At 40.5% G+C, this 14,339-nt stretch overlaps 1 protein-coding gene across 2 annotated transcripts in view; it reads left to right on the top strand.

The window, feature by feature from the left end:
* The window catches only part of kiaa0930 (KIAA0930 ortholog), a 59,143-nt gene extending 45,352 nt beyond the window's left edge, over nt 1-13,791 (top strand). For both annotated transcript variants that reach the window (XM_008111392.3, XM_003221409.4), the window contains exons 6-10: nt 387-527; nt 661-855; nt 1,441-1,603; nt 2,988-3,143; nt 7,443-13,791. In XM_008111392.3, the coding sequence (XP_008109599.1) occupies nt 387-527; nt 661-855; nt 1,441-1,603; nt 2,988-3,143; nt 7,443-7,483 (696 nt within the window). In that variant the 3' untranslated portion in view covers nt 7,484-13,791. The remainder of the gene's footprint in view (nt 1-386; nt 528-660; nt 856-1,440; nt 1,604-2,987; nt 3,144-7,442) is intronic.
* Nucleotides 13,792-14,339: the final 548 nt, after the last annotated feature.

The raw sequence follows: 14,339 nt of genomic DNA, 5'->3' as shown, positions 1-14,339 counted from the left end.
TGGGGGAATTTTCATGATGTTTGTCCCCCTAGGCTACTTTAGATGCAGGAGAAAACCTTTTTAACAAGATGAAGTGAGCAGAAATCACTTCCTGCTCAATTTCTTTTGTTTGAAAAATGCTTCTCTCGAGCCAAAATTGCTTTAGGGAGAGCAAAAAGATGATAAAAATGCCCATCTTGCCCCAATAAGGCATTTGTAGGGTGGAAATGACCCCTGCGAGGACAGAAATTATTCTGGGGCCCCTTTTACACTGTCATTTGCTGTATATGAGTCAAATTTGCATTTTACTCTGGATAGCTCACAGCTGTGCTGTGGCCAATGAGTTTGTAGTCTGCAACTATTTTCTTCTTCTTATAAATGTTCAGTTTGTTTGGTTATCACATTAGGTATTCAGTGACATGACTGTAGGGGAAGGCGAGATGGTCTGTGTGGAGCTGGTGGCCAGTGACAAAAGTAACACCTTCCAAGGTGTCATCTTTCAGGGATCCATCCGCTATGAGGCCTTGAAGAAGGTCTATGATAATAGGGTAAGAACTGGCTGTGGTTATCTGCCCTCTTTTACATCGTGTGTTGAGTTTGTAGGGGAGAAAAAAAAGCATTTGTTTTGTTGTTCACACATATGCTTTATAAGTGGCTTACATTTTCTATTGTCCACCATAGGTTAGTGTTGCAGCAAAAATGGCACAGAGGATGTCCTTTGGCTTTTATAAATACAACAACATGGAATTTGTGCGAATGAAGGGGCCACAGGGAAAAGGGCATGCAGAAATGGCAGTGAGCCGTGTGTCAACAGGTGACACTTCTCCCTATGGTACAGAGGATGGTTCAAACCCAAATTCCCCTCTGCATGAGAGAGTAAGTTAATGATAAATTGGACGGTTTCTTTTTTTCTCTCTTTGTGCTCCCTCAAGTCAAAGTCCTTGCGACTGCAGTGCAACATGGGCATTGAAAAGTGGAGTTTACAGTACAATTTGACCTCTTTGCACTTTGTAGTTGATTTTTCTGTTGGGCATTACCAAAGGCATTACATCAAAACAGTTGTGGGGGGGTAAGAATGGGAAAAGAAAAGTAACATGGAACTTCATGAGTAAAGCTGTCAGCAGTCTTTTAACTTGCCTTCATTAATATTATATCCCCGCAGGGCTATTTGTAGTCAGATTTTTAAAAGTTTGTAGGCTAGATATATCTCGTAGACAACTTTACATTAAAATATTTCATGTTTGTTATATTTAAATATCTGTGGACAGAACTTTGTGCTTGCCTAATGCTTTTACAGACTGCAAAAATGTATGGTTTTTAAAATACACTTTTCATGTTCTACTGGACTGTAGGTTAGATCAGATCACTAGTGAATGATATCCAAGACCATAGACAGTTACTCATACAGAAAAGTCACCCCTTACAATACACCTGCTTTTCTTTCTTTCTTTTTGCCTTCAGGTCACCTCTTTCAGCACTCCTCCAACTCCAGAGCGCAACAACCGCCCTTCCTTTTTCTCCCCATCTCTTAAAAGGAAAGTGCCCCGGAATAGAATTGCTGAAATGAAGAAATCCCATTCTGCCAATGATAGTGAGGAGTTCTTCAGGGATGATGATGACGATGGTGAGGAAGAGATAAAATGAATTAGCTTATTTTAAAAAATGATTTAAACAAGTGTTTCTGAAGTTATCCTGTGTGAAAGAACAACAGGTTCCCCCTTGGTATGCCTGAGACCTGTCCAATACCACATTTCTGTCCATGGTTTACAGGTTTCTTTCGCTCCTGGGAACTGCTGCAAACAGACAGCCCACAGTTCATGGACTGATTTTAATCCATGGACCACCACTTTGAGTAACACTGGTTTTAAAAAGCACTCTTTGTGTCAACAACAGATTAAATGTCCTTTAAATGGAAATCCAAAATGCTCTAAAATCCAAAACAGTTCACATGGCTGACTGAGATCGTGATAGCTTTGCTTCTCCATAATGGTCCCTGTGAAATCGCACATATGGTATTTCCAGCTATATGTGCGAATTTCACAGGTGACCACTCGGAGAAACATGGTTACAGGTAAGCAGCCATTACTTCTCCATCATGATCCCCATAAAATCACACATATGGCAGGAAATACCATATATGTAAATTTCACAGGTGACCACTCTGAGAAACACTGTTACAGGTAAGTAATCATTAATTTATGATGGTTCAATACCACAAACTTTGTTTCATGTAGAAGATTGTTAAATGCACTATGTATTAAATTACCTTCAGGTGAATAAGTTACCTATGAAACATAAATGAATTTTATGTTTAGACTTGGGTCCCATCTCCAAGATCTCTCATTATGTATATGCAAATATTCCAAAATTAAAATTTTTAAAAAATCCAAAATCCAAAGCATCTTTGCATTTTGGATAAGGGATACTCAACTTGTATCACAATGTGTAAAAAGTATTAGTCACCACATGCAGAAATCATTTGCTGATTTACCCTCCCTAAATGTTCAATTTGCTACAAAAAAGGAAGTGAGATTAGTGCTGGTTACAATCTTCTTAGGAAAGCTTTCTTCTGTCAGGGTATCCCCTCAGACATGAACCTCTCTGCATAATGTATTTCTCTCACAGATGGTAATGGGAGAAGAATGTCCTCTGGACATCTTAATATTTTTGCCTGGATGAATATCGAAGAATTTGGAAAAAAAACACTCCAGTGCTAACATACATTGGTGTGTGTGTGTGTGTGTGTGTGAATACTTACTTGGATTCTCTCCACTCTCCTCCCAGTCACAAAAATATAGGTGGCCTTGTGTTCATGTCTCCTGCTGGTGACAAAGAGATCCCAGAGAAGACTTCCATATCTTGCCTATACGTTTCCAAAAGTAACTGGCTGCCCATTGGGGAAAGCTGTGTTGGCCAGAACAGGCCTCCTAGACTCATTCAGGAGTCTGTGGTTATTTGTATGAATAATAATCTTATATCTCCCCCACATTTTTGTTTTGCTGTAACAGATTTACACAATGCAAGCAACCTCCGGTCACGGTCTCTGTCTGGAACAGGAAGGTCTCTTGTGGGCTCGTGGCTGAAGCTGAACAGGACAGACGAAAACTTTCTACTCTATGCACACTTAACTTATGTCACGTTGCCAATGCATCGAATCTTAACAGGTGAACCCTCGTCTGTATTTTGGAATTGGAGAAATTGGAAGTTAATGTGTATGTGCTCTTGCTCCCATCTCATTGAAATGAATAGTAGGTGTGAAAGGGCTCCTCCCATTCAGTATCAAGAGGACTCAAGCAAGAGAAATTTCCACCAAAGTCTGCCACTGATATCCAAAAACTAATCAGCTTCAATGTTTCAGCATTTTAGAAAATACAGAAAAGGAAGCATAGGCGAACTTGTAATGAAGACTTACTTTCAGTGTCTACATCCTCCATGGTGTATGTATGGCACATGGAGGACATGTGATGCAGGCTTTTCCATGCTCCCCAGACAGCCCATTGTTCGAAAGGAATGAAGTTCATAGAATCATAGAATCATAGAATAGTAGAGTTGGAAGAGACCACATGGGCCATCCAGTCCAACCCCCTGCTAAGAAGCAGGAAATCGCATTCAAAGCACCCCCGACAGATGGCCATCCAGCCTCTGCTTAAAAGCCTCCAAAGAAGGAGCCTCCACCACGGCCCCGGGGAGAGAGTTCCACTGTCGAACAGCTCTCACAGTGAGGAAGTTCTTCCTGATGTTCAGGTGGAATCTCCTTTCCTGTAGTTTGAAGCCATTGTTCCGTGTCCTAGTCTGCAGGGCAGCAGAAAACAAGCTTGCTCCCTCCTCCCTATGACTTCCCCTCACGTATTTGTACATGGCTATCATGTCTCCTCTCAGCCTTCTCTTCTGCAGGCTAAACATGCCCAGCTCTTTAAGCCGCTCCTCATAGGGCTTGTTCTCCAGACCCTTAATCATTTTAGTCGCCCTCCTCTGGACGCTTTCCAGCTTGTCAACATCTCCCTTCAACTGTGGTGCCCAAAATTGGACACAGTATTCCAGGTGTGGTCTGACCAGGGCAGAATAGAGGGGGAGCATAACTTCCCTGGATCTAGACGCTATTCCCCTATTGATGCAGGCCAGAATCCCATTGGCTTTTTTAGCAGCCGCATCACATTGTTGGCTCATGTTTAACTTGTTGTCCACGAGGACTCCAAGGTCTTTTTCGCACACATTGCTGTCAAGCCAGGCGTCCCCCATTCTGTATCTTCGATTTCCATTTTTTCTGCCGAAGTGAAGTATCTTGCATTTGTCCCTGTTGAACTTCATTTTGTTAGTTTTGGCCCATCTCTCTAGTCTGTCAAGATCGTTTTGAATTCTTCTCCTGTCTTCTGGAGTGTTAGCTATCCCTCCCAGTTTTGTGTCGTCTGCAAACTTGATGATCGTGCCTTCTAACCCTTCGTCTAAGTCGTTAATAAAGATGTTGAACAGAACCGGGCCCAGGACGGAGCCCTGCGGCACTCCACTTGTCACTTCTTTCCATGATGAAGACAACGCATTGGTGAGCACCCTTTGGGTTCGTTCGCTTAGCCAATTACAGATCCACCTAACCATAGTTTTGTCTAGCCCACATTTTACTAGTTTGTTTGCCAGAAGGTCGTGGGGACTTTGTCGAAGACCTTACTGAAATCCAGGTACGCTACATCCACAGCATTCCCTGTATCGACCCAACTCGTAACTCTATCGAAAAAAGAGATCAGATTAGTCTGGCATGACTTGTTTTTGGTAAATCCGTGTTGACTATTAGCAATGACCGCATTTGTTTCTAAGTGTTCGCAGACCACTTCCTTAATGATCTTTTCCAGAATTTTGCCTGGTATTGATGTGAGGCTGACTGGACGGTAATTGTTTGGGTCGTTCTTTTTTCCCTTCTTGAAGATAGGGACCACATTCGCCCTCCTCCAATCTGCTGGGACTTCTCCTGTTCTCCAAGAACTCTCGAAGATAATTGCCAGTGGTTCTGAAATAACTTCCGCTAGTTCCTTCAATACTCTTGGATGTAGCTGATCTGGCCCTGGGGACTTGAATTCGTTTAGAGTGGCCAGGTGTTCCTGGACAACTTGTTTCCCTATTTGGGGTTGGATTTCCCCCAATCCTTCGTCCATTCCATGTTGCTGAGGTTGAAGATGGCTTTCTTTTTGTGAGAAGACCGAGGCAAAGAAGGCATTAAGTAGTTCTGCCTTTTCCCTGTCCCCTGTTGCCATCACCCCATCTTCTCCTTGCAATGGCCCTATCGCCTCCTTTTTCTTCCTTTTTCCACCAACGTAAGCAAAAAAGCCTTTTTTGTTGTTTTTTATGTCCCTGGCAAGTCTGAGCTCATTTTGTGCTTTAGCCTTGCGAACCTTTTCCCTACAGGTGTTGGCTATACGTTTGAATTCTTCATAATAAGTTAGACTTATTTTTTCCGTCATCTAAATCACTGCTTCTTAAGTTGTGGGACCTGACTCCAGGTGAGGTCCCTGTAGCTCCATGTTGGGGTATCCCAATTTTTTCTTAATGTCACCTAGTAGCTGTTTTAGACATTTACATGAATCTGGTGTGCAGTATTTACAATGGACTCTGCAGAAGATGCTTCAGCTGTACTTCATAAAAAGAAAAATCAGCTTCGCAAATGCTGACTTTTTATCAGTAAATGTTTGATTTTTAGACCTATTTATCCTATATATCCAGGGTCATGTAAACATTTCTCAGGCAGAAGAGGGTCCGAAGCGGAAAGGTTGAACAAGCCACGGTTTTTTAAACTGTGGATCCTGACCCCAAATTGGGACCCCTTAGCTCAATATTGGAGTCACAAAAATTTGGTTTCTGAAGTCCACTCATTTACACAAATCTTTAGCAATGACATGCAGTGTTTACAGTGGACTCTGCAGAAAATGCTTCAGCTGTACTCCCCAAAAGGAAAAAAAATGAACCTGTTTATAGCAAGGCTTGCAAATACTGATTTATTATCAGCAAATGTTTCATTTTTATTGGTCTTTTATATGGCTGTATACCTGAGGTCATGTTTTTTTACTGAAGAAAATGATGCTTCTGCCTCTTCACTTTGTGCTTCCTTGCCACAACTTTGTGCTTCTACCATTTTAAAGTTGATCGTTCTTTTTTATTGTTCCATTTGAATGTGCCTTTATACATTATTTGTTATTTATAAAGTACATTTTCTTATTTAAAAAACACATAAGAAAAATGGGGAGAGATTTTGGGGGGCTGGAATGAATTAAATTTGTTTTGAGATAAGAGTGGTTTGTTAAGAGCTCGATCCCTGAAAAAATTAACTGTGTTGTCAAAGACTTTCATGGCCAGAATCACTGGGTTGCTGTGAGTTTTTCAGGCTGTATGGCCATGTTCTAGAAGCATTTTCTCCTGACGTTTTGCCCACATTTATGGCAGTCATCCTCAGAAGTTGTGAGGTCTGTTGGAAACTAGGAAGGTGAGGTTTATATATCCGTGGGGTGGGAGAAAGAACTCTTGCCTGTTTGAGGTAAGTGCAAATGTTACAATTGGCCAAATTGATTAGCATTGAAAAGCTAATCAGTTGGAGCTTTTAAAGTCTGGCTACTTCCTGCCTGGAGGAATCCTTTGTTGGGAGGTGTTAGCTGCCCCTGATTGTTTCTTGTTCGGAATTCCCCTGGTTTTTTTTTTTAAGTGTTGTTCATTATTTTAGAGTTTTTTAAATACTAGTAGCCAGATTTTGTTCACTTTCATGGTTTCCTCCTTTCTGTTGAAATTGTCCACATGCTTGTGGATTTCAATGGCTTCTCTGTGTAGTCTGACATGGTGGTTGTCAGAGTGGTCCAGCATTTCTGTGTTCTCAAATAATATGCTGTGTCCGGATTGGTTCATCAAGTGCTCTGCTATGGCTGGCTTGGCTGGTTGAGTTAGTCTGCAATGCCTTTCATGTTCCTTGATTCATGTTTGGGCAATGTTGCGTCTGGTGGTCCCTATGTAGACTTGTCCACAGCTGCATGGTATACAGTACACTCCTGCAGAGGTGAGAGAATCCCTCTTGTCCTTTGCGGAACGTAGCATTCGTTGGATTTTCTTAGTAGGTCTGTAGATAGTTTGTAGGTTGTATTTCTTCATCAGCTTTCCTAGGCGGTCAGTGGTTCCCTTGATGTATGATAAGAACACTTTTCCTCTGGGTGGATTTTCATCTTTATTCTCGTGGCTTGTTCTTGGTCTTGCAGCTCTTCTGATGTCTGTGGTGGAGTATTCATTGGCCTGTAGAGCCACGCTTAGGTGATTCAGGATGCCTGCCATATATGTGGGTGAAACTTCAGGAAAGAATGTTTCTGAAACATGGCCATTGAACCCGGAAAACTCACAGCAACCCACAAATTAAACTCTTAGGTCAAGGTATCACTGTAATAGAAGAAACTTCGCAGCTGGATCCTGACCATTATGTTTTCCAATTTTTTCCCATTTAGATATTCTGGAGATGCGGCAGAAACCAATTTTGATGACATAGCAGAGAACTGGGCACTGCCTTGGAAAATGTGCAGCCAAGTGCCTAAAAAAAACCCTAACTACAGTGATCTTCTGTTGCAGCATCACCATCTAGTGTTGGAGATACAATATTACACTGAAAAAAGGGATGTCTAGGATTACCAGCCAGCCAATCAAAAGTGCCTCTTCCTTCCTTTGCTAGAATACTGTGTGCTCCATTTAAATTAAAGACACCACCTCTTTATAGAGATGACTGGCAGAAGACTTCTGATAGACACACACACATCACCACAAAAGTAGGGCCTGTGTTTTGTTTTGTTTTTTTAAAAAAAACAATGCTTTATGAACAATTTGTTACAGTGTTTACTTCATAACTGGAAACAAACCAACCTGTACAGAATGTATTACTCTTTATATACTTTGAGAGAAAAGTCCATAGGATTTCTTACTGATGTACCAATGAACTTTGTTTAATAGACTGTTGACATCCCCTCCTTATTGCATTAAAAACAACTTTATGAATATGGTTTAAACTTGATAGGATAGCAGTATAGTGTAAGAGCAAAGGGAAGTTACAGATTTAAACTGAATGATCTCAAGCTACAATGTAGTAGCCCAACTGCAATGAAGTGGCTTGGCCCCCAGTTCCGTCGGTGGTATAATTCTAAAGTTTGCTGCAGAAACTTGAGTCGACAATTATATTTTCTTCATCTACCAAAGATTAGTGAAATACCCAGCTATATATATCTAAAAGTGTGACTTTGATGTACAGTACAAGAAATGTACTTGCTGGGTGTGTGACTGATTTGGGTCCAGTATGGAGAGTCAATTTGTCTCCAGTAGAATAGGTATCTCTGATAAGAAGTGGGAGAACATTAACATAAAGACTATTATAAAAAAAAAAAACAAGGAAAAAAACCCAACAAAAAGCAAAACAACCCCAGCAGGCCTCAAATAGTCACATTATCCTAACTATAGAAAACAGGGACCCACTGACATGGGCTATTGAAAAGCATCATACTTTAATTTTTTAAAATAGATGTGAATACTTTACAAACTCAACCGGTTCCCGTAGATCTTTGCTGTATTTCTTCTGTAATTTGCTGCACGTTGGTATACAAGAAGCCTAACTCTTAGGTTCTCCAAAACACTACCATAATAATTGAAACAAAAACAAACAAAAAGCATTGGAAAGGGATGCTGGTGGATATTTGTTTGTGGCATGTGGACTGTAGATCAAGGCTGCTGTATTTATAAAAAGACGATGCATACAAGTGCAATTTGGAGTGTAGTGAAGATAGTATCGTGAACATGTCACCTATTAAGTTCGCTCTTTTAAAACAATATTTATAAGAGTTGAATTTAAATCTTGGCTGTAGCTGATTGGTGCTTGCAGTGTTACAAATTCCCTTCCCCATCTTAAGCAATTTTGCATTTGTACATTAAATATCCCCCCCTTTTTTTTGCTTTCATGTAAAGTAAGACAGAGCCTCGGGATTTTCTTTTCTTCCAGCCATTTTTCTCACTGAGTTTTCATTGAAAAAAGGGAACTTCATTCAAGCTCTAGAAGTTCGTATGCACTGCTTTCAAAGGGGGTTGATCAAGAGTGTTTCCTGCTCTAACTCCAGCCAGTTTATGACACTGTGGCTAAGACGGGCTGTCTCCACAGCTGAAGACAACCTATTCAGTGATGGTTTTCCTCTTGAAATTGCTCTTTGAATTGTAAATCTCATTCTGCCTTCGCGGCACGTCCTGCAAGAACCTTGTTGAACAGATTTTGTTCACAACTTAAAATGGGAAAATATGTACGTTATGTATTTGTGTGTGGGTTCTTCCTATTTAAATAAGAGCAACAAAGAGAAGTGGGTTCTGTTTCTATTCTAGAGCAACTAGAACAAAATGTTTGAAGATTATACTTTGGCAGAAAGATTGCATGTAGAGATCAGGAACATAAACAAGTGCTCCTCCGATTCTTTGGAATTTGCACTCTGTACTGAGATTACCAGCACGACACACAATTAAAATGTCTGTTTCTTTCTTTTGTTGTACTGTTACAAATGATGTTGTTAATGAGTGTTATGCCATTTGATTTCTTTGTGCATAAATAACAATGACTGGATTGCATGTCCCACAGCTCTGGCCAGCATAGCCCATGGTGAAGAATGTTAGAAGCTGCAGTTGAACAACTTCTGGTGGGCCAGATGATTTGCTCTTCTGCTTTAGACCTTTTTTGTTTCAAGAGCAGCTGCAGTTTCTCTTTATCCCAAGCTTGATCGAGGTAGAGAGTGGACTCATTAACATTCTCACATAGAACAAAACTGAGGGTTAGTCATACTTTGGAACAGACCCATTAAAATGAATGGATGCTGTTAATCTCAGCTGACTGAAATCCTGTCAAATGTAGGGAGAGAATGCTGTATTTATATAACATTGTGTAATTGACTAGATTACTATAGGTGAAACACTGGGTGTTTGAAATGTCTGTTCTATTCTTTATAGCAAAACCTTCCCTTCACGGACAAAAATAGTGTACGGTACAGAGGGCCAGGCCTTCTTTCTGACATACTTATTTTGTATATACGGTAGAGTCTTGCTTATCCAATATAAACAGGCCGTCAGAAAGTTAGATAGGTGCAAATGTTGGATAATAAGGAGGGATTAAGCAAAAGCCTATTAAATGTCAAATTACGTTGATTTTACAAACGTAAAATCCCTAGGAGCCCCGGTAGCAAAGTGTGTTAAAGCACTGAGCTGCTGAACTTGCTGACTGAAAGATCCCAGGTTCAAACCCCGGGAGCGGCGGGAGCGGCTGCTGTTAGCTCCAGCTTCTGCCAACCTAGCAGTTCGAAAACATGCCAATGTGAGTAGATCAATAGGTACTGCTCCGGAGGGAAGGTAACGGCGGTCCATGTAGTCATGCCGGCCACATGACCTTGGAGGTGTCTTCGGACAACGCCTGCTCTTCGGCTTAGAAATGGAGATGAGCACCAACCCCCAGAGTCAGACATGACTGGACTTAACATCAGGGGGAACCTTTACCTTTTTTACCTTTACAAATTGAGCACCAAAACATGTTTTACATCAAGTCTACCACTTGTTTGGGAGTGTGGCTGCACTTGTGTTGTTGTTGGACATGCTGGCCCACTGTGCATTGCTGCCTAGAGAAAAACAGCTGTGGATCCGGGTGGAAGGCAGATTGCGTTGGATAATACAGAATGCTGGATAAGGAAGACTCTACTGTACAGGGAAAATGCACTTTTCTAGACTTAGAGTAATTGGCATTCTGGTGGTATTCAGTTCCCAATCTGCTGTTTGAAACAACAAAGCCTCAACATTTCACATTATGGAATACAACTATGTATAACAAAAGATGAGGGGCTGCCGCCAGGATTTTCTAAACAGTGTCACATTTTCTCTGGAACATGTTTCACTTGCTCATAATGTGATACTGCTTTGTTATACAGTTGCATGTCCTTATTTGAGTGGCCATCAGTAAGTGAAATTATATATGAGAGAACGAGATTTGAATCCAAAAACTACTTTTATTGAATCATGCTACGGGCCAATGCAAGTAATATGAGGATGAAATAGTAGGTTTTTCTCTACACTTAATACTGAACCTAAAGTGAAGTGGTATGTATGCGACCCCAAAGATTAGCCCCACTATGTTCAGTGGAGCCTGCTCTTAGACTAGTATGGATGTATTTTGGAAGTGCATTTTTTTTTCAATGCAGGTGCCAGTGAACACATTTGAAGGGACTAATGAAGCACTCTTGACAAAATGATTTCAATACAATCTTAATATGTTTTATTAGTAATCCTCATTAAACTGATTGTGGACAGATTCAATCAGTATGCTTTTAAAAGGCTGGTAATCTCGTGTTTTTTGTAAGGATGGACATCTGTTTTTTTTATTGCAAATTTCAGCCACATAAAGAATGAAAACAGGAAGAGATGTCACAACTAGAGTCAGCAGTTTACATTTTTCAAATTTGGTGTATTAATCAGTGTCAAACTAGTGTGTTTCTCTTGATTATTTGGGTTTGCTCATTCGTTCTTTCTTTTTTCTACTCATTACATTGGAATGTTTAAACTGGGTCCTTGCATATTGGGGACACCCGCATAAATTTCAAACATGCTAATGGTGTAAAGAATTATTGCATATGAACGTCTTGTAGAAAAGTAAAGATTTTCTGAGATAAGCATAAGCTAACGTTTGCACTGTTTGCTTGAATGCCCTGGCTTTCTCAGACTCCTTGTGGAATTCCTCCATGAATGTGTCAGTAAGGGGGGCAGATGTGGAATCAGCTGATGTTCAAAGTCACCCTTTGAGTTCATAGGGTTTAATGAGAAATGCAGCAGGTTTGGCTAAAGTGTCTTTCTGAACTAAATGGGCACTATGCAGTTCCTTTAAATCCTTCTCAATGCAGAGTTTTCTACGGAAGCCACGGAAGCCTTTCTGTAGGATCAGTTCATTTGGTGACTCGAGTGCTATAGAAACACTCTAGTTTGAGTAGTGCTTTTATAATTTTTTTTAAAGTCAAGGGAATACATTTTTCTAAAAGACTGCCTTTTCAAACTCGCCTCTTAATGGTAAACTATACCAGTCAATTTGAGAGCAGTACATTTGACTGCACTAAGTAAGAGCTGGGATGTTGCCCACACATCCAGCTATATAACTCCATCTGAGAAATGTGCATCCATGTGGACTGGTGTATTCAGTGGATGAGAATTTTAGGGAAAGGTTTTGGCCTTACTTTGAGTTGTTGCCTCCCAAAGCAGCGTTTTAACTCTTCTAGAATATATTGGTTTAGGAGCCCCGGTGGCGAAGTGTGTTAAAGCACTGAGCTGGAGACCAAAAGGTCCCAGGTTCAAACCCCGGGAGCGGCGTGAGCGCCCGCTGTTAGCTCTAGCTCCTGCCAACCCAGCAGTTCGAAAACATGCCAATGTGAGTAGATCAATAGGTACCGCTCTGGCGGGAAGGTAATGGCGCTCCATGCAGTCATACCACCCACATGATCTTGGAGGTGTCTACGGACAATGCCAGATCTTCGGCTTAGAAATGGAGATGAGTCAGACATGACTGGACTTAACGTCAGGGGAAACCTTTACCTTTACCTAGAATATATTGGTTTACGTCCAGGATAAAGCTATAGGTGTCACTGTCTACATCCTGTATCCCAGCCAGTGAGAACTAAGCTTCCACCTAAGAACATAGCTGCAGCTACAAAGCAGTTCCTGATATTCTCTTTCAAGCAGTGGTTCTCAACCCGTGGGTCCCCAGGTGTTTTGGCCTACAACTCCCAGAAATCCCTCCCAGTTTACCAGCAGTTAGGATTTCTGGGAGTTGAAGGCCACAGGTTAAGAACCACTGCTTTAAACCCTAACCCACAGGTTAAGAACCACTGCTTTAAAGCATGAGAAGTAAATCTGGTTCTCACAGATCACTAGGTGATTTTGAAAAGTGCTATGGCTGCAGACTTCATGCAAGACACTTCTTTAAAGCCTTTTCTGCAGTGCAATATAATCCAGATGATCAAATTAAACAATCACATTATCTGCTTTGAACTGGATTATTTTAGTCTATGCTGCCATATAATACAATTCAAATAAGATAATACGGATTTTATATGGCAGTGTAGAAAGGGCCTAAGATTGGGTGTGGAAACTTTCATTCTCAAGATGTCAAAACTATTGTTAGCTTTCTGCAGGAATCTTATGTATGCACATCACTGATTGGGATCATATGGATTTCACAATGTTGGACTACAACTCCCATCAACCACAGTGATGAGAGTCAAAGTCTAGCAACCAGAGGGCCATAGTTACCCCTCTTGTTCATAAATGAACATTTTTAAAGGAACATTTAAAAATGAAACTTGAATTTATCACCTTTTCACCAAAGCTTCATTCCCAGGCACTGCACTCTATGTATCTGATGGAATCAGTTTAAGTCTGTGAAAGCCGATGTTACCTATCTCTTTCAGACTCAAAGGTGCTACAACATCCCTTGGTACAGCTATGCCTTTGAATGAAATGAACAGGGTAACTGTTCATACAGCTATAACCTGTTGTTCACTACTGTCCAACAAAGTTAACTGGTGTTTTCTTTCTTTTTTATGTATAAATATTTATTGTGATATATGAGAAAAAAACGAAGTCATGCAATCTTCAAGATTCAACAATAAAAATACAAGTATTGTTTCCCCAGTCCCTCCACATTCACACCCATGAACCACCACCCATGATTTCTGACATCACCCCATATGGAATTAGTATCTAACAAAAATCTGTCCATGTCATTACACTAATAAATCACCTGTTCAGCTATTTCAAAATCTATTTTGTCTTCTTTTTTAAATAAGCAAAGGCCAGTCTTTGGAGAGATTGGTTGTTTGGATATACTCTACTACTTCTCCAATTCTTAATAAATATTTCCCCCCTTTTCATGATTTTGCCATAATAATTCTCACTGCCACATAACTATATTGGCAAATTTCTACATCATCTTAGCCAATTCTCTCCTGAAACAAGCCCAATAAGCACATTTTTGAATTTTTCTTAATTTTCTTAGTAATCATTTTGTTGGTTTCTGGCTAAAATTAATAAACCCCAAAGGGGGGAATATTGGAGATATAAAATGCAGAAAGACACCTTCTTCCATATTTGATGGATCTGTATGGTGGAAAAAAGGTTTTGGAAAAAGTTGACTACAGAAACCAACAAAATGCTGGAGTTTTCTTGAGATTTAGGCCAACATAGCTGTGCATTTCTTTGAAAAGAGGGAGAGAATAAACAGGACACTGGGCTCTTCAGTTCCCACTATTTTCTATAAGACCACTAAAGTTTCTGAATACAGTAGAGTTTCACTTATCCAA

The sequence above is a fragment of the Anolis carolinensis genome, chromosome 5, assembly GCF_035594765.1.
Source record: "Anolis carolinensis isolate JA03-04 chromosome 5, rAnoCar3.1.pri, whole genome shotgun sequence".
Lineage (NCBI taxonomy): Eukaryota > Metazoa > Chordata > Lepidosauria > Squamata > Dactyloidae > Anolis > Anolis carolinensis.
This window is presented reverse-complemented; position numbering and strand designations above follow the sequence as displayed.